Source organism: Oncorhynchus gorbuscha, unplaced genomic scaffold, assembly GCF_021184085.1.
Source record: "Oncorhynchus gorbuscha isolate QuinsamMale2020 ecotype Even-year unplaced genomic scaffold, OgorEven_v1.0 Un_scaffold_2640, whole genome shotgun sequence".
In the NCBI taxonomy this organism is placed as follows: Eukaryota; Metazoa; Chordata; class Actinopteri; order Salmoniformes; family Salmonidae; genus Oncorhynchus; species Oncorhynchus gorbuscha.
The window spans coordinates 40,289-63,609 of NW_025747094.1; the positions used below are offsets into that span (position 1 = coordinate 40,289).

A 23,321-nucleotide genomic window follows, 5' to 3' on the forward strand; every position below is an offset into this window, starting at 1 on the left:
AACACGTCTATAACATGATATATGTGAGAGCTTGAGAGAGGAGGAAACACACACACACACGACAGGGACCTCTCTACACCAACATGAGATTGATTTTTATTAATAGAAATGGACGAGGAAGGGGCCTACTTTGTCTCTGATCCAACAGAACCGTAGGAACACCTATAGACAGAATCACAGCCAGTGTTTTGGTCTCTGCTCTGGGCTGTCAGACAGAATCACAACCTGTGTTTTGGTCTCTGCTCTGGGCTGTCAGACAGAATCACAGCCTGTGTTTTGGTCTCTGCTCTGGGCTGTCAGACAGAATCACAGCCAGTGTTTTGGTCTCTGCTCTGGGCTGTCAGACAGAATCACAGCCAGTGTTTTGGTCTCTGCTCTGGTCTGTCAGACAGAATCACAGCCAGTGTTTTGGTCTCTGCTCTGGGCTGTCAGACAGAATCACAGCCAGTGTTTTGGTCTCTGCTCTGGTCTGTCAGACAGAATCACAACCTGTGTTTTGGTCTCTGCTCGGGGCTGTCAGACAGAATCACAGCCTGTGTTTTGGTCTCTGCTCTGGGCTGTCAGACAGAATCACAGCCCTGGGGGGTAATAAATCCTGTCACATAAAGCCCAGATACAAGGTCTAGACCCAGGATGACATTCAACAGGGATGACAGGATAAACTCCTCGTCTATAATCGATTCCATTCAGAAATATTCTTCTAAAAGAGACTGTGTATTTCTGGGGTTAAATATCTCCCTTGGCTCTGTAGACTGGAAGTTGTTCTGACATAGCAGATGACACAATTTATTAACCTAAACAATGTGCCTGATCCACACAGAATAACAATGGCCCTGATCCACACAGAATAACAGTGTGTTCTGATCCACACAGAATAACAATGTCTCTGATCCACACAGAATAACAGTGTGTCTGATCCACACAGAATAACAGTGTCTCTGATCCACACAGAATAACAGTGTGTCTGATCCACAAAGAATAACAATGTGTCTGATCCACACAGAATAACAATGTGCCTGATCCACACAGAATAACAGTGTGTCTGATCCACACAGAATAACAGTGTGTCTGATCCACACAGAATAACAGTGTGTCTGATCCACACAGAATAACAGTGTGCCTGATCCACACAGAATAACAGTGTGCCTGATCCACACAGAATAACAGTGTGTCTGATCCACACAGAATAACAATGTGCCTGATCCACACAGAATAACAGTGTGTCTGATCCACACAGAATAACAATGTGTCTGATCCACACAGAATAACAATGTGTCTGATCCACACAGAATAACAATGTGCCTGATCCACACAGAATAACAGTGTGTCTGATCCACACAGAATAACAGTGTGTCTGATCCACACAGAATAACAGTGTGTCTGATCCACACAGAATAACAGTGTGTCTGATCCACACAGAATAACAGTGTGTCTGATCCACACAGAATAACAGTGTGTCTGATCCACACAGAATAACAGTGTGTCTGATCCACACAGAATAACAGTGTGTCTGATCCACATAGAATAACAGTGTGTCTGATCCACACAGAATAACAGTGTGTCTGATCCACATAGAATAACAGTGTGTCTGATCTACACAGAATAACAATGTGTTCTGATCCACACAGAATAACAGTGTCTCTGATCCACACAGAATAACAACGTGTCTGATCCACACAGAATAACAGTGTCTCATCCACACAGAATAACAGTGTCTCTGATCCACACAGAATAACAACGTGTCTGATCCACACAGAATAACAGTGTCTCTGATCCACACAGAATAACAGTGTCTCTGATCCACACAGAATAACACTGTGTCTGATCCACAGAATAACAGTGTGTCTGATCCACACAGAATAACAGTGTCTCTGATCCACACAGAATAACAGTGTCTCTGATCCACACAGAATAACAGTGTCTCTGATCCACACAGAATAACAGTGTCTCTGATCCACACAGAATAACAGTGTGTCTGATCCACACAGAATAACAGTGTGTCTGATCCACACAGAATAACAGTGTGTCTGATCCACACAGAATAACAGTGTGTCTGATCCACACAGAATAACAACGTGTCTGATCCACACAGAATAACAACGTGTCTGATCCACACAGAATAACAGTGTCTCTGATCCACACAGAATAACAATGTCTCTGATCCACACAGAATAACAGTGTCTCTGATCCACACAGAATAACAGTGTCTCTGATCCACACAGAATAACAGTGTCTCTGATCCACTAACTCACACAAACTGTAGAACCCAGTTCCCTACATTTGAACATAAAAATGTTTTTTTATCGAACAAAACTGTGCTACGTTTTATCTCTGGGACCCCCTCAGGATGACAGATCAGAGCCTGATGACTGAATTGTAAGTGCATTATTTACCTTCAGAGGTGAATGTATCAAACCAGTCGATGTGATAAAAGTGTTCTGTTGTTGCTCACTCTCCTCAAACAATAACATGGTGTTGTTTCACTGTAATAGCTACTGTAAATTGGACACTACAGTTAGATTAACAGGAATGTTAAGCTTTCTGCCCATATGAGACATGTCTATGTCCCGGAAAGTTGGCTGTTGTTTTACAACGTCATTCCAGTCACGTTATCAACAACCGTACCGGTTTAGGGACACCCATCCTGTAGTTAAGGTAGAAGCGTTTAGAAATGTATTCTGTTCTCATTTACAATAAAATCTCTCTCACACACACACACACACACACACACACACACACACACACACACACACACACACACACACACACACACACACACACACAGAGCTAGGGGGTTCACTGAGGTGGTGGCGTTGCCATGCGACTGAGAGTGGGCGGCAGCATATTCAGACTGCTGAGAGAGGAGGGCTGTAGACAGGCCCAGCTGTGTGTGTGTGTGTGTGTGTGTGTGTGTGTGTGTGTGTGTGTGTGTGTGTGTGTGTGTGTGTGTGTGTGTGTGTGTGTGTGTGTGTGTGTGTGTGTGTGTGTGTGTGTGTGTGTGTGTGTGTGTGTACCTACCTGTGAAAAAGGACTGACTTGACGAGTGTAACCACATCACGACTGGCGTTGTACCCGGCACACACGATGGCCACGTGAATGGTCTGAGAGGAGAGAGAGAGAATGGAAGAGAGAGGAAGAGAGAGACAGCAGGTGAGGAGAGAGAGAGAGAGAGAGAGAGAGAGAGAGAGAGAGAGAGAGAGAGAGAGAGAGAGAGAGAGAGAGAGAGAGAGAGAGAGAGAGAGAGAGAGAAAGAAAGAAAGAGAAAGTGGGGGAAACAGAGAGAGAGTAAAGAACATTATTTTCTACAAAGTCCAACATGATTTGTCCTCTGCTTGTAGCAGTAACAGAACCCCTTATCACATGTCTCTGAACACTAAGCACCATTTAGTTAGGCAATTATTTCAGAGGGAATAGTGTTTATCCCACATCAAGACTAAATCCCACATTCGAAACCCACTATAGTAGCACCAGGGGAAGAATACAGTATGTGAACTAGCTCAAGCCCATCTTTACTGCCTTCTAGGAACCAATCAGCACGAGGCTAAAGCCCTTTATAGATGGGGGTCACAGTATTGTATTGAACATTCGTTTCAGGGCTGATGCCCGACTGACTGAGTGTTGTCCTCAATGCTATTGTCTTGACACTGGTGCAGATTTAAACAACACTGCATTACAGGGTTGCTTGGGAAATACAAGGAGTCAAATCATTGGTAGGAAAAACATTTCGTCATCGTTGTGATGACGCCAGATTGACTTTAGACGCACTATAACGTTAGCCAGCTAACTAAGATCGAGGGGACAACAGTAACTTAGCGAGCTGACATTAGCATCGTTAGCCAATTTTTAAATAACAAACTTTGCTAGCGAACGGCAACGTTGCCGTCTCTCTAAAGTACACATGAAAGAATCACAATGACGGAAAAGTTGTTTCCGACTAATTATTTACTTTAGCAAATGTCAACGTATTTCCAGACCACTAATTATATTATAGTATATACTAGACTATAGTGTCATTTATATCAAACAGTCATAATCCCTGTTCATAATGACTGTTGGGCCTCAGTCTACCGTTGGGCCTCAGTCTACCGTTGGGCCTCAGTCTACCGTTGGGCCTCAGTCTACCGTTGGGCCTCCGTCTACCGTTGGGCCTCCGTCTACCGTTGGGCCTCCGTCTACCGTTGGGCCTCCGTCTACCGTTGGGCCTCCGTCTACCGTTGGGCCTCCGTCTACCGTTGGGCCTCCGTCTACCGTTGGGCCTCCGTCTACCGTTGGGCCTCCGTCTACCGTTGGGCCTCCGTCTACCGTTGGGCCTCCGTCTACCGTTGGGCCTCAGTCTACCGCTGGGCCTCAGTCTACCGCTGGGCCTCAGTCTACCGCTGGGCCTCAGTCTACCGTTGGGCCTCAGTCTACCGTTGGGCCTCAGTACCGTTGGGCCTCAGTCTACCGTTGGGCCTCAGTCTACCGCTGGGCCTCAGTCTACCGCTGGGCCTCAGTCTACCGCTGGGCCTCAGTCTACCGCTGGGCCTCAGTCTACCGTTGGGCCTCAGTCTACCGTTGGGCCTCAGTCTACTGCGGAGTCCGTAGAACGGTAAAAACAAAGGTAGCGACGTGACCGAGAGACTGAAGAGCAACACACACATCAACAGCGAGTCTAAATGCACAGCACTGCTCCTGTTGTCCTGTTGAGTTGGAAGATTCATATATTTGGAAACCTTATATGACTCCTAAATGACTCTTATCTGACTCCTAAATGACTCTTATCTACGTAAGTTCTGTAAGTTCATTATCTACGGTCTTCTCTACAAACACACACTGTTAGTTCATTATCTATAGTCTTCTCTACAAACACACACTGTTAGTTCATTATCTACGGTCTTCTCTACAAACTTTAAGGACAGTAGAGATGGACCAATCAGGACAGTAGAGATGGACCCAATAAGGACAGTATAGATGGGCCAATCAGGACTACTCAAAGCACAGTGCAGCTGGTAATACCCATCATGCCCTTTGTCAGAGCCTTGCTAGTGATGAACGTGTCTGAAATAATATTACTGTGACATCACAGTACTAAAGACCCCCCAACAAACCTGCTGTTAGAATGACCTGACAGACAGACACAACAGAGGGCATATAGAGGAGATGTACTGTGACATCACAGTACTAAAGACCCTCCAACAAACCTGCTGTTAGAATGACCTGACGGACAGACACTCAATGACCGTAGCCAATAATATTACTGTGACATCACAGTACTAAAGACACTCCAACAAACCTGCTGTTAGAATGACCTGACGGACAGACACTCAATGACCGTAGCCAATAATATTACTGTGACATCACAGTACTAAAGACACTCCAACAAACCTGCTGTTAGAATGACCTGACGGACAGACACTCAATGACCGTAGCCAATAATATTACTGTGACATCACAGTACTAAAGACACTCCAACAAACCTGCTGTTAGAATGACCTGACGGACAGACACAACAGAGGGCATATAGAAGAGATGTACTGTGACATCACAGTACTAAAGACCCTCCAACAAACCTGCTGTTAGAATGACCTGACGGACAGACACAACAGAGGGCATATAGAAGAGATGTACTGTGACATCACAGTACTAAAGACCCTCCAACAAACCTGCTGTTAGAATGACCTGACAGACAGACACTCAATGACCGTAGCCAATAATATCACCATATTTAATATGGCCAGACTTTAATAAATAAATAGTCCGGGTGGCCATTTGATTAATTGTTCAGCAGTCTTATCGCTTGGGGGGGGTAGAGGCTGTTTAAGGAGTCTTCTGGTCCTAGACATGGCGCTCCGGTACCGCTTGCCGTGCGGTAGCAGAGAGAACAGTCTATAACTTGGGGTGTGTGGAGGCTGTTTGAGGAGTCTTCTGGTCCTAGACATGGCGCTCCAGTACCGCTTGCCGTGCGGTAGCAGAGAGAACAGTCTATAACTTGGGGTGTGTGGAGGCTGTTTAAGGAGTCTTCTGGTCCTAGACATGGCGCTCCGGTACCGCTTGCCGTGCGGTAGCAGAGAGAACAGTCTATAACTTGGGGTGTGTGGAGGCTGTTTGAGGAGTCTTCTGGTCCTAGACATGGCGCTCCGGTACCGCTTGCCGTGCGGTAGCAGAGAGAACAGTCTATAACTTGGGGTGTGTGGAGGCTGTTTGAGGAGTCTTCTGGTCCTAGACATGGCGCTCCAGTACCGCTTGCCGTGCGGTAGCAGAGAGAACAGTCTATAACTTGGGGTGTGTGGAGGCTGTTTAAGGAGTCTTCTGGTCCTAGACATGGCGCTCCGGTACCGCTTGCCGTGCGGTAGCAGAGAGAACAGTCTATAACTTGGGGTGTGTGGAGGCTGTTTGAGGAGTCTTCTGGTCCTAGACATGGCGCTCCAGTACCGCTTGCCGTGCGGTAGCAGAGAGAACAGTCTATAACTTGGGGTGTGTGGAGGCTGTTTAAGGAGTCTTCTGGTCCTAGACATGGCGCTCCGGTACCGCTTGCCGTGCGGTAGCAGAGAGAACAGTCTATAACTTGGGGTGTGTGGAGGCTGTTTAAGGAGTCTTCTGGTCCTAGACATGGCGCTCCGGTACCGCTTGCCGTGAGGTAGCAGAGAGAACAGTCTATAACTTGGGGTGTGTGGAGGCTGTTTAAGGAGTCTTCTGGTCCTAGACATGGCGCTCCGGTACCCCTTGCCGTGCGGTAGCAGAGAGAACAGTCTATAACTTGAGGTGTGTGGAGGCTGTTTAAGGAGTCTAGACATGGCGCTCCGGTACCGCTTGCCGTGCGGTAGCAGAGAGAACAGTCTATAACTTGGGGTGTGTGGAGGCTGTTTAAGGAGTCTAGACATGGCGCTCCGGTACAGCTTGCCGTGCGGTAGCAGAGAGAACAGTCTATAACTTGGGGTGTGTGGAGGCTGTTTAAGGAGTCTAGACATGGCGCTCCGGTACCGCTTGCCGTGCGGTAGCAGAGAGAACAGTCTATAACTTGGGGTGTGTGGAGGCTGTTTAAGGAGTCTAGACATGGCGCTCCAGTACAGCTTGCCGTGCGGTAGCAGAGAGAACAGTCTATAACTAGGGGTGACTGAAGTCTTTGGCAATTTATCCAAGATTGACCCGTATGAAAATGTATGCACTCTGGGAATTGACAAAATAAAATTTAAAAAAGTAGATTAGTGAATATATGAAATAGAAAGGTGTGTTAGATGTTAGGATGACCTTAGATGGAGGTATAACACGAATGGACTACATGCAGTGCTGAAGGTCACATTACTGGTGCATTACTCTGGTAGAGGATCAATACCCACGTACACAGTACTGTCAGGATCAACTGTAGGAGAGGCTAACACACTAAACAGACAGGCTGGTCGTACCTCATCTCCTCCTAGTGTAACTCACCTGACACTAGTCTACCAGTCTTATCTCCTCCTAGTGTAACTCACCTGACACTAGTCTACCAGTCTTATCTCCTCCTAGTGTAACTCACCTGACACTAGTCTACCAGTCTTATCTCCTCCTAGTGTAACTCACCTGACACTAGTCTACCAGTCTTATCTCCTCCTAGTGTAACTCACCTGACACTAGTCTACCAGTCTTATCTCCTCCTAGTGTAACTCACCTGACACTAGTCTACCAGTCTTATCTCCTCCTAGTGTAACTCACCTGACACTAGTCTACCAGTCTTATCTCCTCCTAGTGTAACTCACCTGACACTAGTCTACCAGTCTTATCTCCTCCTAGTGTAACTCACCTGACACTAGTCTACCAGTCTTATCTCCTCCTAGTGTAACTCACCTGACACTAGTCTACCAGTCTTATCTCCTCCTAGTGTAACTCACCTGACACTAGTCTACCAGTCTTATCTCCTCCTAGTGTAACTCACCTGACACTAGTCTACCAGTCTTATCTCCTCCTAGTGTAACTCACCTGACACTAGTCTACCAGTCTTATCTCCTCCTAGTGTAACTCACCTGACACTAGTCTACCAGTCTTATCTCCTCCTAGTGTAACTCACCTGACACTAGTCTACCAGTCTTATCTCCTCCTAGTGTAACTCACCTGACACTAGTCTACCAGTCTTATCTCCTCCTAGTGTAACTCACCTGACACTAGTCTACCAGTCTTATCTCCTCCTAGTGTAACTCACCTGACACTAGTCTACCAGTCTTATCTCCTCCTAGTGTAACTCACCTGACACTAGTCTACCAGTCTTATCTCCTCCTAGTGTAACTCACCTGACACTAGTCTACCAGTCTTATCTCCTCCTAGTGTAACTCACCTGACACTAGTCTACCAGTCTTATCTCCTCCTAGTGTAACTCACCTGACACTAGTCTACCAGTCTTATCTCCTCCTAGTGTAACTCACCTGACACTAGTCTACCAGTCTTATCTCCTCCTAGTGTAACTCACCTGACACTAGTCTACCAGTCTTATCTCCTCCTAGTGTAACTCACCTGACACTAGTCTACCAGTCTTATCTCCTCCTAGTGTAACTCACCTGACACTAGTCTACCAGTCTTATCTCCTCCTAGTGTAACTCACCTGACACTAGTCTACCAGTCTTATCTCCTCCTAGTGTAACTCACCTGACACTAGTCTACCAGTCTTATCTTATCTCTCCTAGTGTAACTCACCTGACACTAGTCTACCAGTCTTATCTCCTCCTAGTGTAACTCACCTGACACTAGTCTACCAGTCTTATCTCCTCCTAGTGTAACTCACCTGACACTAGTCTACCAGTCTTATCTCCTCCTAGTGTAACTCACCTGACACTAGTCTACCAGTCTTATCTCCTCCTAGTGTAACTCACCTGACACTAGTCTACCAGTCTTATCTCCTCCTAGTGTAACTCACCTGACACTAGTCTACCAGTCTTATCTCCTCCTAGTGTAACTCACCTGACACTAGTCTACCAGTCTTATCTCCTCCTAGTGTAACTCACCTGACACTAGTCTACCAGTCTTATCTCCTCCTAGTGTAACTCACCTGACACTAGTCTACCAGTCTTATCTCCTCCTAGTGTAACTCACCTGACACTAGTCTACCAGTCTTATCTCCTCCTAGTGTAACTCACCTGACACTAGTCTACCAGTCTTATCTCCTCCTAGTGTAACTCACCTGACACTAGTCTACCAGTCTTATCTCCTCCTAGTGTAACTCACCTGACACTAGTCTACCAGTCTTATCTCCTCCTAGTGTAACTCACCTGACACTAGTCTACCAGTCTTATCTCCTCCTAGTGTAACTCACCTGACACTAGTCTACCAGTCTTATCTCCTCCTAGTGTAACTCACCTGACACTAGTCTACCAGTCTTATCTCCTCCTAGTGTAACTCACCTGACACTAGTCTACCAGTCTTATCTCCTCCTAGTGTAACTCACCTGACACTAGTCTACCAGTCTTATCTCCTCCTAGTGTAACTCACCTGACACTAGTCTACCAGTCTTATCTCCTCCTAGTGTAACTCACCTGACACTAGTCTACCAGTCTTATCTCCTCCTAGTGTAACTCACCTGACACTAGTCTACCAGTCTTATCTCCTCCTAGTGTAACTCACCTGACACTAGTCTACCAGTCTTATCTCCTCCTAGTGTAACTCACCTGACACTAGTCTACCAGTCTTATCTCCTCCTAGTGTAACTCACCTGACACTAGTCTACCAGTCTTATCTCCTCCTAGTGTAACTCACCTGACACTAGTCTACCAGTCTTATCTCCTCCTAGTGTAACTCACCTGACACTAGTCTACCAGTCTTATCTCCTCCTAGTGTAACTCACCTGACACTAGTCTACCAGTCTTATCTCCTCCTAGTGTAACTCACCTGACACTAGTCTACCAGTCTTATCTCCTCCTAGTGTAACTCACCTGACACTAGTCTACCAGTCTTATCTCCTCCTAGTGTAACTCACCTGACACTAGTCTACCAGTCTTATCTCCTCCTAGTGTAACTCACCTGACACTAGTCTACCAGTCTTATCTCCTCCTAGTGTAACTCACCTGACACTAGTCTACCAGTCTTATCTCCTCCTAGTGTAACTCACCTGACACTAGTCTACCAGTCTTATCTCCTCCTAGTGTAACTCACCTGACACTAGTCTACCAGTCTTATCTCCTCCTAGTGTAACTCACCTGACACTAGTCTACCAGTCTTATCTCCTCCTAGTGTAACTCACCTGACACTAGTCTACCAGTCTTATCTCCTCCTAGTGTAACTCACCTGACACTAGTCTACCAGTCTTATCTCCTCCTAGTGTAACTCACCTGACACTAGTCTACCAGTCTTATCTCCTCCTAGTGTAACTCACCTGACACTAGTCTACCAGTCTTATCTCTCCTCCTAGTGTAACTCACCTGACACTAGTCTACCAGTCTTATCTCCTCCTAGTGTAACTCACCTGACACTAGTCTACCAGTCTTATCTTATCTCCTCCTAGTGTAACTCACCTGACACTAGTCTACCAGTCTTATCTCCTCCTAGTGTAACTCACCTGACACTAGTCTACCAGTCTTATCTTATCTCCTCCTAGTGTAACTCACCTGACACTAGTCTACCAGTCTTATCTCCTCCTAGTGTAACTCACCTGACACTAGTCTACCAGTCTTATCTCCTCCTAGTGTAACTCACCTGACACTAGTCTACCAGTCTTATCTCCTCCTAGTGTAACTCACCTGACACTAGTCTACCAGTCTTATCTCCTCCTAGTGTAACTCACCTGACACTAGTCTACCAGTCTTATCTCCTCCTAGTGTAACTCACCTGACACTAGTCTACCAGTCTTATCTTATCTCCTCCTAGTGTAACTCACCTGACACTAGTCTACCAGTCTTATCTCCTCCTAGTGTAACTCACCTGACACTAGTCTACCAGTCTTATCTCCTCCTAGTGTAACTCACCTGACACTAGTCTACCAGTCTTATCTCCTCCTAGTGTAACTCACCTGACACTAGTCTACCAGTCTTATCTTATCTCCTCCTAGTGTAACTCACCTGACACTAGTCTACCAGTCTTATCTCCTCCTAGTGTAACTCACCTGACACTAGTCTACCAGTCGTATCTCCTCCTAGTGTAACTCACCTGACACTAGTCTACCTCTTATCTCCTCCTAGTGTAACTCACCTGACACTAGTCTACCAGTCTTATCTCCTCCTAGTGTAACTCACCTGACACTAGTCTACCAGTCTTATCTCCTCCTAGTGTAACTCACCTGACACTAGTCTACCAGTCTTATCTCCTCCTAGTGTAACTCACCTGACACTAGTCTACCAGTCTTATCTCCTCCTAGTGTAACTCACCTGACACTAGTCTACCAGTCTTATCTCCTCCTAGTGTAACTCACCTGACACTAGTCTACTAGTCTTATCTCCTCCTAGTGTAACTCACCTGACACTCAGTCTACCAGTCTTATCTCCTCCTAGTGTAACTCACCTGACACTAGTCTACCAGTCTTATCTCCTCCTAGTGTAACTCACCTGACACTAGTCTACCAGTCTTATCTCCTCCTAGTGTAACTCACCTGACACTAGTCTACCAGTCTTATCTCCTCCTAGTGTAACTCACCTGACACTAGTCTACCAGTCTTATCTCCTCCTAGTGTAACTCACCTGACACTAGTCTACCAGTCTTATCTCCTCCTAGTGTAACTCACCTGACACTAGTCTACCAGTCTTATCTCCTCCTAGTGTAACTCACCTGACACTAGTCTACCAGTCTTATCTCCTCCTAGTGTAACTCACCTGACACTAGTCTACCAGTCTTATCTCCTCCTAGTGTAACTCACCTGACACTAGTCTACCAGTCTTATCTCCTCCTAGTGTAACTCACCTGACACTAGTCTACCAGTCTTATCTCCTCCTAGTGTAACTCACCTGACACTAGTCTACCAGTCTTATCTTATCTCCTCCTAGTGTAACTCACCTGACACTAGTCTACCAGTCTTATCTCTCCTAGTGTAACTCACCTGACACTAGTCTACCAGTCTTATCTCCTCCTAGTGTAACTCACCTGACACTAGTCTACCAGTCTTATCTTATCTCCTCCTAGTGTAACTCACCTGACACTAGTCTACCAGTCTTATCTCCTCCTAGTGTAACTCATCTGACACTGGTCTACCAGTCTTATCTCCTCCTAGTGTAACTCACCTCACACTTGTCTACCGCTGGCTGCTGCACACAGTCTGACCTGTTGCCCGAGGAGCCAGCTTTAAGCCCCGCCTCGTTGTCCCCTGTTCCCTCCTCCGAGTGAGTCTTGCTCTGGTTGCCGCGGTGATTGGTGTGATGTGGAGCAGGGCCAGCAGGGCTCCGGGGGGGTCGGCTGAGTTCACGGCGGAGAAGTTGGTTCTCCTCTTCGACCTCACGGACCCTCAGCTCCAACGCCTCCCTAGACACACCCCCACCCAAGGCCCCGCCTCTGGCCGTCAACGTGGACAACTGAGGCAACAGGGGCGACAGGGGGAGGGGCTTCACTGTAGAGGAGACAGAGAAACAGAAAGTTGATCAGAAGCAATAGTGGCACATTCATTAAGTCAACTGAGGGCCACGTTAAATCAACTCACTGGCCAGTTGCGGCTCGTAAACCACGAGTTTAAGACCACTGCAATAAGCCATTCGCCTGGTCCCAGATCAGTATGTGTTCAAGCCAACTGATCTTCAGCTGGCTAAAGCTCAGGCAGAATTGGTACAAGCCCCGCAGCAGGATCTCATCACTTCAGGGTATAGACTCAGCAGGGTTCTCAATTTCAACTTTAACTCTTAACTCGGCTTGCCTCAACTTCTCTCCGTGAATCAATACGAATCACTGACATTGCTGGGTGTGATGTGAGGAAAGATGAAACCAGAGCACTACGACTGCAGAAGAAGCACCTGAGACAAGGAGTCACTGATTAGTGATTAGTATATATATATATATATATATATATACTTAGAGGAGATGTTAAAGTGTTCACAGCATCAGTGATGTTTTATATCACTGTACTAAGAGGAGATGTTAAAGTGTTCACAACATCAGCGATGTTTTATATCACTGTACTAAGAGGAGATGTTAAAGTCTTCACAGCAACAGCAGCATCGGGCTGAATGTCAAAAGACCTAATGGAGGCTGAGGTTTCAAATTAGCAGTCAGGTCCAAGTGATGCATCTCTAGCCTTGGAACACACAGATACCGTTCAATCAATATCCTGGATACTGAGAGGAGAGCCGGGGGCTATAGCTACGCACCAGGCTCTAATTTCAACCAGTATCAATTTCTTCTCTCCTCCCCCCCCCCCCCCGATATGTCCTCAGACATGAGAGAATAAATATGGAGTTACTTTCTGGTCATTTAATATCAAGCTAAAAAAAAACTTCTGAAGTCCAGAACAACATGGCGATTAAACACCGTGGCGATTAAACACCGTGGCGATCAAACACCGTGGCGATCAAACACCGTGGCAATCAAACACCGTGGCGATCAAACACCGTGGCGATCAAACACCGTGGCGATCAACATCAAACACCGTGGCGATCAAACACCGTGGCGATCAACATCAAACACCGTGGGGATCAAACACCGTGGGGATCAAACACCATGGCGATCAAACACCGTGGCGATCAAACACCATGGCGATCAACATCAAACACCGTGGCGATCAAACACCGTGGCAATCAAACACCGTGGCGATCAAACACCATGGCGATCAAACACCGTGGCGATCAAACACCGTGGCGATCAACATCAAACACCGTGGCGATCAAACACCGTGGCAATCAAACACCGTGGCGATCAAACACCGTGGCGATCAACATCAAACACCGTGGCGATCAAACACCGTGGCCATCAAACACCGTGGCCATCAACATCAAACACCGTGGCGATCAAACACCGTGGCCATCAACATCAAACACCGTGGCGATCAAACACCGTGGCGATCAAACACCGTGGCGATCAAACAGCGTGGCGATCAAACACCGTGGCGATCAAACACCGTGGCGATCAAACACCATGGCGATCAAACACCGTGGCGATCAAACACCGTGGCGATCAAACATAATTTCCCTATCTTTGTCTGCTATTGTCCCGATCTTTGCCTGCTATTGTCCCTATCTTTGCCTGCTATTTTCCCCATCTATTTTCCCCATCTATTTTCCCCATCTATTGTCCCCATCGATTGTCCCCATCGATTGTCCCCATCGATTGTCCCCAGCTATTGTCCCCATCTATTGTCCCCATCTATTGTCCCCATCTATTGTCCCCATCTATTGTCCCCATCTATTGTCCCCATCTATTGTCCCCATCTATTGTCCCCATCTTTGCCTGCTATTGTCCCCATCTTTGCTTGTTGCCCTGGCACTTCTGGAGCTCTGAACCTATCTATTGTCCCTAGGAACACCAGCATTTCACTCGCAATAACATCTGCTAAACATGTCACCAATCCAATTAGATTTAAATTGGCCTTTGTTCTTACAGCCTTTTTTTTTTTGCAGTTGTAAGTTTTGTGTTTTTAATTTCAGCAGCACCACCACCCTGCATCCCACTGCAGGCTTGCTTCTGAAGCTAAGCAGGGTCCTGGTCAGTCCCTGGACGGGAGACCAGATGCTGCTGGAAGTGGTGTTGGAGGGCCAGTAGGAGGCACCCTTCTGTCTGGTCTTCTAATCAAATGCTCTAGGGCAGTTTAAAAAATATATAAATATATTTTACCTTTATTTAACGAGGCAAGTCAGTTATTTTCAATGACGGTCTACTGGGGAACAGTGGGTTAACTGCCTTGTTCAGGGCCGACAGATTTGTACCTTGTCAGCTCATGGATTCGATCATGCTACCTTTCGGTTACTAGTCCAACGCTCTAACCACTAGGCTACCTGCTGGTTACTAGTCCAACGCTCTAACCACTAGGCTACCTGCTGGTTACTAGTCCAACGCTCTAACCACTAGACTACCTGCTGGTTACTAGTCCAACGCTCTAACCACTAGGCTACCTGCTGGTTACTAGTCCAACGCTCTAACCACTAGGCTACCTGCTGGTTACTAGTCCAACGCTCTAACCACTAGGCTACCTGCTCTAACCACTAGGCTACCTGCTGGTTACTAGTCCAACGCTCTAACCACTAGGCTACCTGCTGGTTACTGACCCAACGCTCTAACCACTAGGCTACCTTTCGGTTACTAGTCCAACGCTCTAACCACTAGGCTACCTGCTGGTTACTAGTCCAACGCTCTAACCACTAGGCTACCTGCTGGTTACTAGTCCAACGCTCTAACCACTAGGCTACCTGCTGGTTACTGACCCAACGCTCTAACCACTAGGCTACCTGCTGGTTACACTAGTCCAACGCTCTAACCACTAGGCTACCTGCTGGTTACTAGTCCAACGCTCTAACCACTAGGCTACCTGCTGGTTACTAGTCCAACGCTCTAACCACTAGGCTACCTGCTGGTTACTAGTCCAACGCTCTAACCACTAGGCTACCTGCTGGTTACTAGTCCAACGCTCTAACCACTAGGCTACCTGCTGGTTACTAGTCCAACGCTCTAACCACTAGGCTACCTGCTGGTTACTAGTCCAACGCTCTAACCACTAGGCTACCTGCTGGTTACTAGTCCAACGCTCTAACCACTAGGCTACCTGCTGGTTACTAGTCCAACGCTCTAACCACTAGGCTACCTGCTGGTTACTAGTCCAACGCTCTAACCACTAGGCTACCTGCTGGTTACTAGTCCAACGCTCTAACCACTAGGCTACCTGCTGGTTACTAGTCCAACGCTCTAACCACTAGGCTACCTGCTGGTTACTAGTCCAACGCTCTAACCACTAGGCTACCTGCTGGTTACTAGTCCAACGCTCTAACCACTAGGCTACCTGCTGGTTACTAGTCCAACGCTCTAACCACTAGGCTACCTGCTGGTTACTAGTCCAACGCTCTAACCACTAGGCTACCTGCTGGTTACTAGTCCAACGCTCTAACCACTAGGCTACCTGCTGGTTACTAGTCCAACGCTCTAACCACTAGGCTACCTGCTGGTTACTAGTCCAACGCTCTAACCACTAGGCTACCTGCTGGTTACTAGTCCAACGCTCTAACCACTAGGCTACCTGCTGGTTACTAGTCCAACGCTCTAACCACTAGGCTACCTGCTGGTTACTAGTCCAACGCTCTAACCACTAGGCTACCTGCTGGTTACTAGTCCAACGCTCTAACCACTAGGCTACCTGCTGGTTACTAGTCCAACGCTCTAACCACTAGGCTAACTGCTGGTTACTAGTCCAACGCTCTAACCACTAGGCTACCTGCTGGTTACTAGTCCAACGCTCTAACCACTAGGCTACCTGCTGGTTACTAGTCCAACGCTCTAACCACTAGGCTACCTGCTGGTTACTAGTCCAACGCTCTAACCACTAGGCTACCTGCTGGTTACTAGTCCAACGCTCTAACCACTAGGCTACCTGCTGGTTACTAGTCCAACGCTCTAACCACTAGGCTACCTGCTGGTTACTAGTCCAACGCTCTAACCACTAGGCTACCTGCTGGTTACTAGTCCAACGCTCTAACCACTAGGCTACCTGCTGGTTACTAGTCCAACGCTCTAACCACTAGGCTACCTGCTGGTTACTAGTCCAACGCTCTAACCACTAGGCTAACTGCTGGTTACTAGTCCAACGCTCTAACCACTAGGCTACCTGCTGGTTACTAGTCCAACGCTCTAACCACTAGGCTACCTGCTGGTTACTAGTCCAACGCTCTAACCACTAGGCTACCTGCTGGTTACTAGTCCAACGCTCTAACCACTAGGCTAACTGCTGGTTACTAGTCCAACGCTCTAACCACTAGGCTACCTGCTGGTTACTAGTCCAACGCTCTAACCACTAGGCTACCTGCTGGTTACTAGTCCAACGCTCTAACCACTAGGCTACCTGCTGGTTAATAGTCCAACGCTCTAACCACTAGGCTACCTGCTGGTTACTAGTCCAACGCTCTAACCACTAGGCTACCTGCTGGTTACTAGTCCAACGCTCTAACCACTAGGCTTCCTGCTGGTTACTAGTCCAACGCTCTAACCACTAGGCTACCTGCTGGTTACTAGTCCAACGCTCTAACCACTAGGCTACCTGCTGGTTACTAGTCCAACGCTCTAACCACTAGGCTACCTGCTGGTTACTAGTCCAACGCTCTAACCACTAGGCTACCTGCTGGTTACTAGTCCAACGCTCTAACCACTAGGCTACCTGCTGGTTACTAGTCCAACGCTCTAACCACTAGGCTACCTGCTCTAACCACTAGGCTACCTGCTGGTTACTAGTCCAACGCTCTAACCACTAGGCTACCTGCTGGTTACTAGTCCAACGCTCTAACCACTAGGCTACCTGCTCTAACCACTAGGCTACCTGCTGGTTACTAGTCCAACGCTCTAACCACTAGACTACCTGCTGGTTACACTCTAGTCCAACGCTCTAACCACTAGGCTACCTGCTGGTTACTAGTCCAACGCTCTAACCACTAGGCTACCTGCTGGTTACTAGTCCAACGCTCTAACCACTAGGCTACCTGCTGGTTACTAGTCCAACGCTCTAACCACTAGGCTACCTGCTGGTTACTAGTCCAACGCTCTAACCACTAGGCTACCTGCTCTAACCACTAGGCTACCTGCTGGTTACTAGTCCAACGCTCTAACCACTAGGCTACCTGCTGGTTACTAGTCCAACGCTCTAACCACTAGGCTACCTGCTCTAACCACTAGGCTACCTGCTGGTTACTAGTCCAACGCTCTAACCACTAGACTACCTGCTGGTTACTAGTCCAACGCTCTAACCACTAGGCTACCTGCTCTAACCACTAGGCTACCTGCTGGTTACTAGTCCAACGCTCTAACCACTAGGCTACCTGCTGGTTACTAGTCCAACGCTCTAACCACTAGGCTACCTGCCACCCCACCAGTGATGGTGACATTGCCCTGGGTAGGGGGTGCCATCTTTGGGATGGGATGTGGCACAAAATGGTGGCTTTGCATCAGACAGATCACTCCTCAACACCATTGATAGCTGATGTGTGGTGAGTGTTCTGGCACAAAATGGTGGCTGTGCTTCACCCAGGTGGGCTACACAGATTGGTAGTGGATGACTGGACTTTTCGACTTCAGAAGTGTTGCTTGATATTAAATGGCACTAAAGTAGCTCCGCGAGGGAACAGCCAAGGATGTTTGTGGATAGAAAGAAAAACAGTGTGTCCCCAGAGGTCGGTCGTGGTCCGTTCAGAGCTGTGAAGACCTCTCTGTACTCCCCCTCACTCTCTCTGCTCTCTCTGTGACCCTGGAGTGATGAAGGGAGCAGAGAGAGAGAGGACAGAGAGAGAGAGGTCTCAGAGCAAAACAACTCCCAATACTGCCGGATTAAATATAAAGCCTTTAGTTTCACAGTTCACTTCCTGTGAAAGACACAGCAAGCGTCCGTGTCCTCGCCACCTATCCAATGCTAATTGGTGTCAGCAGGACTAATGCACTCTTATAGGTCCACAGAACTGAGTTTAACTGTCCAGTACTGTCTACAAATATAATTTACTGTTATTTATACTGTATAGTACTGTCTACAAATATAATTTACTGTTATTTATACTGTATAGTACTGTCTACAAATATAATATACTGTTATTTATACTGTACTGTCTATAAATCTAATACTGTTGTTTATACTGTATAGTACTGTCTATAAATCTAATATACTGTTATTTATACTATATAGTACTGTCTATAAATCTAATATACTGTTATTTATACTATATAGTACTGTCTATAAATATATTATACTGTTATTTATACCATATAGTACTGTCTATAAATCTAATATACTGTTATTTATACTATATAGTACTGTCTATAAATCTAGTATACTGTTATTTCTACTATATAGTACTGTCTATAAATCTAATACTGTTATTTATACTATATAGTACTGTCTATAAATCTAATATACTGTTATTTATACTATATAGTACTGTCTATAAATCTAATATACTGTTATTTATACTATATAGTACTGTCTATAAATCTAATATACTGTTATTTATACTATATAGTACTGTCTATAAATCGAATATACTGTTATTTATACTATATAGTATGGTCTATAAACAGCACTGTGTTTAGCAGGACACGCTCCCTACACCTGTATTGTGTTGTGTACGGTATTAGCCTAGCGCTCTCTACACCTGTATCATGTTGTGTACGGTATATAGCCTAGCGCTCCCTACACCTGTATTGTGTTGTGTACGTTATTAGCCTAGCTGTCTATACACCTGTATCATGTTGTATACGGTATTAGCCTAGCGCTCTACACCTGTATCATGTTATTTATACTATATAGTAGCGCTCTACACCTGTATCATGTTGTGTATGGTATTAGCCTAGCGCTCTACACCTGCATCATGTTGTGTGCGGTATTAGCCTAGCGCTCTCTACACCTGTATCATGTTGTGTACAGTATTAGCATTGCGCTCTCTACACCTGTATCATGTTGTGTACGGTATTAGCCTAGCGCTCCCTACACCTGTATTGTGTTGTGTACGGTATTAGCCTAGCGCTCTCTACACCTGTATCATGTTCTGTACGGTATTAGCCTAGCGCTCCTTACACCTGTATTGTAATAATATATAATATAATAATAATATAATAATAATAATATATGCCATTTAGCAGACGCTTTTATCCTAGCGCTCTCTACAGTCATGTGTGCATACATTCTACGTATGGGTGGCCGGGATCGCCATGGGTCTACACCTGTATCGAACCCACTACCCTGGCGTTACAGTATTAGCAACTGAGCTACAGAAGGACCACCACATTGTGTTGTGTACGGTATTAGCCTAGCACTCTCTACACCTGCATCATGTTGTGTACGGTATTAGCCTAGCGCTCTCTACACCTGTATCATGTTGTGTATGGTATTAGCCTAGCGCTCCTCTACACCTGTATCATGTTGTGTACGGTATTAGCCTAGCGCTCTCTACACCTGTATCATGTTGTGTACGGTATTAGCCTAGCGCTCTCTACACCTGTATCATGTTGTGTATGGTATTAGCCTAGCTCTCTGCACCTGTATCATGTTGTGTACGGTATTAGCCTAGCGCACTCTACACCTGTATCATGTTGTGTACGGTATTAGCCTAGCGCTCTCTACACCTGTATCATGTTGTGTATGGTATTAGCCTAGCTCTCTGCACCTGTATCATGTTGTGTACGGTATTAGCCTAGCGCTCTCTACACCTGTATCATGTTGTGTACGGTATTAGCCTAGCGCTCTACACTTGAACTACTTAATTTCTTTACTTTATTTCTTAAATGTATTTATTTCATGTATTCCTTCCAGAAGACCTTGAGTGTTTATCTTCCAAGATGCCCTGTGTGTCCATCGCTCTCACTTCAAACCCCAAAACAAAACAAACCCCTTTATGTATCATTAGGGTCCACTGCAGAGCTAGCCGTGCACAACCCGACACATTCAGGTCCATGGAACCTGATTTATCTCTGTACTACTCTGACTAATAACTCAGAGGATGACAGTGTGCTGGGGTGGAGATGGGAGGAGGGAGGAGGAGAGGAGGGGAAGAGAGGAGGAGAGGGGAGAGGGAGGAGGGGAGAGGGAGGAGGGGAGAGGAGAGGGAGAAGGGGAGAGGAGAGGGAGGAGAGGGAGAGGGAGAGGAGGGGAGAGGAGAGGGAGGAGGGGAGGAGAGGGAGGAAGGGAGGAGAGAGGGGGAGGAGGGGAGGGAGGAGGAGGAGGGAGGGAGGGAGGGAGGAGAGGAGGGGGAGAGAGAGGAGGGGGAGAGGGGGAGGGAAGTAGAGGAGGGGAGAGGGAGAGGGGAGAGGGAGGAGGAGGAGAGGGAGAGGGAGGAGGGGAGGAGGGAGGGAGGAGGGGAGGGAGAGGGAGGAGAGGAAAGAAGAGAGGGGAGGAGGAGGAGGAGGAGAGGACAGAGGAGAGAGGGAGGAGGGGAGAGGGGAGGACAAGGAGAGAGGGGAGGAGAGAGAGGGGGAGGGGAGAGGGAGAGGGAGGAGGAGAGAGGGAGGGGGGAGGAGGGGAGGAGAAGAGAGGGAGGACAGAAGTAGGAGAGAGAGGAGGAGGGAGGAGGGGAGGAAAGAGTGAAGAGGGAGGAGGAGAGAGGGAGGGGAGAGAGAGGGAGGGGAGAGACGGAGGAGGGGAGGAAATAGGAGAGAAAGGAGGAGAGAGGGAGAAGGGGAGGTGGGAGGGGGAGGGAGAGGGAGGAGAGAGGGAGAAGGGGAGGGAGAGGAGGGGAGAGGGAGGGAGCGGAGGAGAGAGGGAGGAGGAGAGGCAAGGAGGACAGTCACGGTATATTATCCATGGAAATTGTTTACAGGAACAGAAGAGTTCCCCAATGTCAGCTGTTCTTTGAAAAGAAGGACAGTCTCCCAGGAGCCCAATATGGCGACCGGAGTACGGGGAAGTGGGTGTGTGTTTGAAAAAGCGAATCCGCTAAATGGGCAGATTTGTTGTCGCTGCAGACTCTTTCACGTAGCTGATTGGTCCGCACCACCTGAGGTGCTTTCTACTGGGTATTAGGATGGCGGCTAACGTGGCACCTTTTCCCTTCGATTTTAATTCAAGTAGAATGGCAGCCGACACAATAAATATCTACTATTGATAACTATCTAGATGTCACCTTGAGGACATTAGATACAGTCTACTACTCAATGGGGAGGATAGAACACCAACAACACCAGGACACAGTGGCTTTGGCTCAGGAGGAGGATAGGAGGAGGAGGCTCGGGAGGAGGATAGGGAGGAGGAGGCTCGGGAGGAGGATAGGAGGAGGTGGCTCGGGAGGAGGATAGGAGGCGGAGGCTCGGGAGGAGGATAGGAGGAGAGGCTCGGGAGGAGGATAGGAGGGAGGCTCGGGAGGAGGATAGGAGGAGGAGGCTCGGGAGGAGGATAGGAGGAAGAGGCTCGGGAGGAGGATAGGAGGAGGAGGCTCGGGAGGAGGATAGGAGGCGGAGGCTCGGGAGGAGGATAGGAGGCAGAGGCTCGGGAGGAGGATAGGAGGAAGAGGCTCGGGAGGAGGAAGCTCGGGAGGAAGATAGGAGGAGGACACGTACACCAACAACACCAGGACACAGTGGCCTTGGCTCGGCTTACTGTTCGGCCAATATCAGGGTGCCAATATCAGGGTGCCAATATCAGGGTGAAGGCTTTCCCTTCCACGTGCCCACTACCTTCCCTTTCCACGTGCCCTCTACCTTTCCCTTCCACGTGCCCACTACCTTCCCTTTCTACGTGCCCACTACCTTCCCCTTCCACGTGCCCACTACCTTTCCTTTCCACGTGCCCACTACCTTTCCCTTCCACGTGCCCACTACCTTTCCACGTGCCCACTACCCTTCCACGTGCCCACTACCTTTCCACGTGCCCACTACCTTCCCCTTCCACGTGCCCACTACCTTTCCCTTCCACGTGCCCACTACCTTTCCTTTCCACGTGCCCACTACCTTTCCTTTCCACGTGCCCACTACCTTTCCTTTCCACGTGCCCACTACCTTTCCCTTCCACGTGCCCACTACCTTTCCACGTGCCCACTACCCTTCCACGTGCCCACTACCTTTCCACGTGCCCACTACCTTTCCCTTCCACGTGCCCACTATCATTCCCTTCCACGTGCCCACTATCATTCCCTTCCACGTGCCCACTACCCTTCCACGTGCCCACTACCCTTCCACGTGCCCACTACCTTTCCTTTCCACGTGCCCACTACCTTTCCTTTCCACGTGCCCACTACCTTTCCTTTCCACGTGCCCACTACCTTTCCTTTCCACGTGCCCACTACCTTTCCCTTCCACGTGCCCACTACCTTTCCCTTCCACGTGCCCACTACCTTTCCACGTGCCCACTACCCTTCCACGTGCCCACTACCTTTCCCTTCCACGTGCCCACTATCATTCCCTTCCACGTGCCCACTACCTTTCCACGTGCCCACTACCTTTCCCTTGCCCACTACCTTTCCACGTGCCCACTACCTTTCCCTTCCACGTGCCCACTACCCTTCCACGTGCCCACTACCTTTCCCTTCCACGTGCCCACTACCTTTCCTTTCCACGTGCCCACTACCTTTCCTTTCCACGTGCCCACTACCTTTCCTTTCCACGTGCCCACTACCTTTCCCTTCCACATGCCCACTACCTTTCCACGTGCCCACTACCTTTCCCTTCCACGTGCCCACTACCTTTCCCTTCCACGTGCCCACTATCATTCCCTTCCACGTGCCCACTACCTTTCCACGTGCCCACTACCTTTCCACGTGCCCACTACCTTTCCCTTCCACGTGCCCACTACCTTTCCACGTGCC

At 47.9% G+C, this 23,321-nt stretch overlaps 1 protein-coding gene across 1 annotated transcript in view; it reads right to left on the bottom strand.

Annotated features, from left to right (window-relative positions):
• Positions 1-23,321, bottom strand: part of LOC124026205 (LARGE xylosyl- and glucuronyltransferase 1-like) — a gene marked incomplete at its 3' end in the record, with an annotated part of 64,523 nt that overhangs the window by 35,584 nt on the left and 5,618 nt on the right. The window contains exons 2-3 of the mRNA XM_046339312.1: positions 12,150-12,472; positions 3,019-3,101 (exon numbers count right to left, since the gene is read on the bottom strand). Of these exons, the coding sequence (XP_046195268.1) occupies positions 3,019-3,101; positions 12,150-12,472 (406 nt within the window). The remainder of the gene's footprint in view (positions 1-3,018; positions 3,102-12,149; positions 12,473-23,321) is intronic.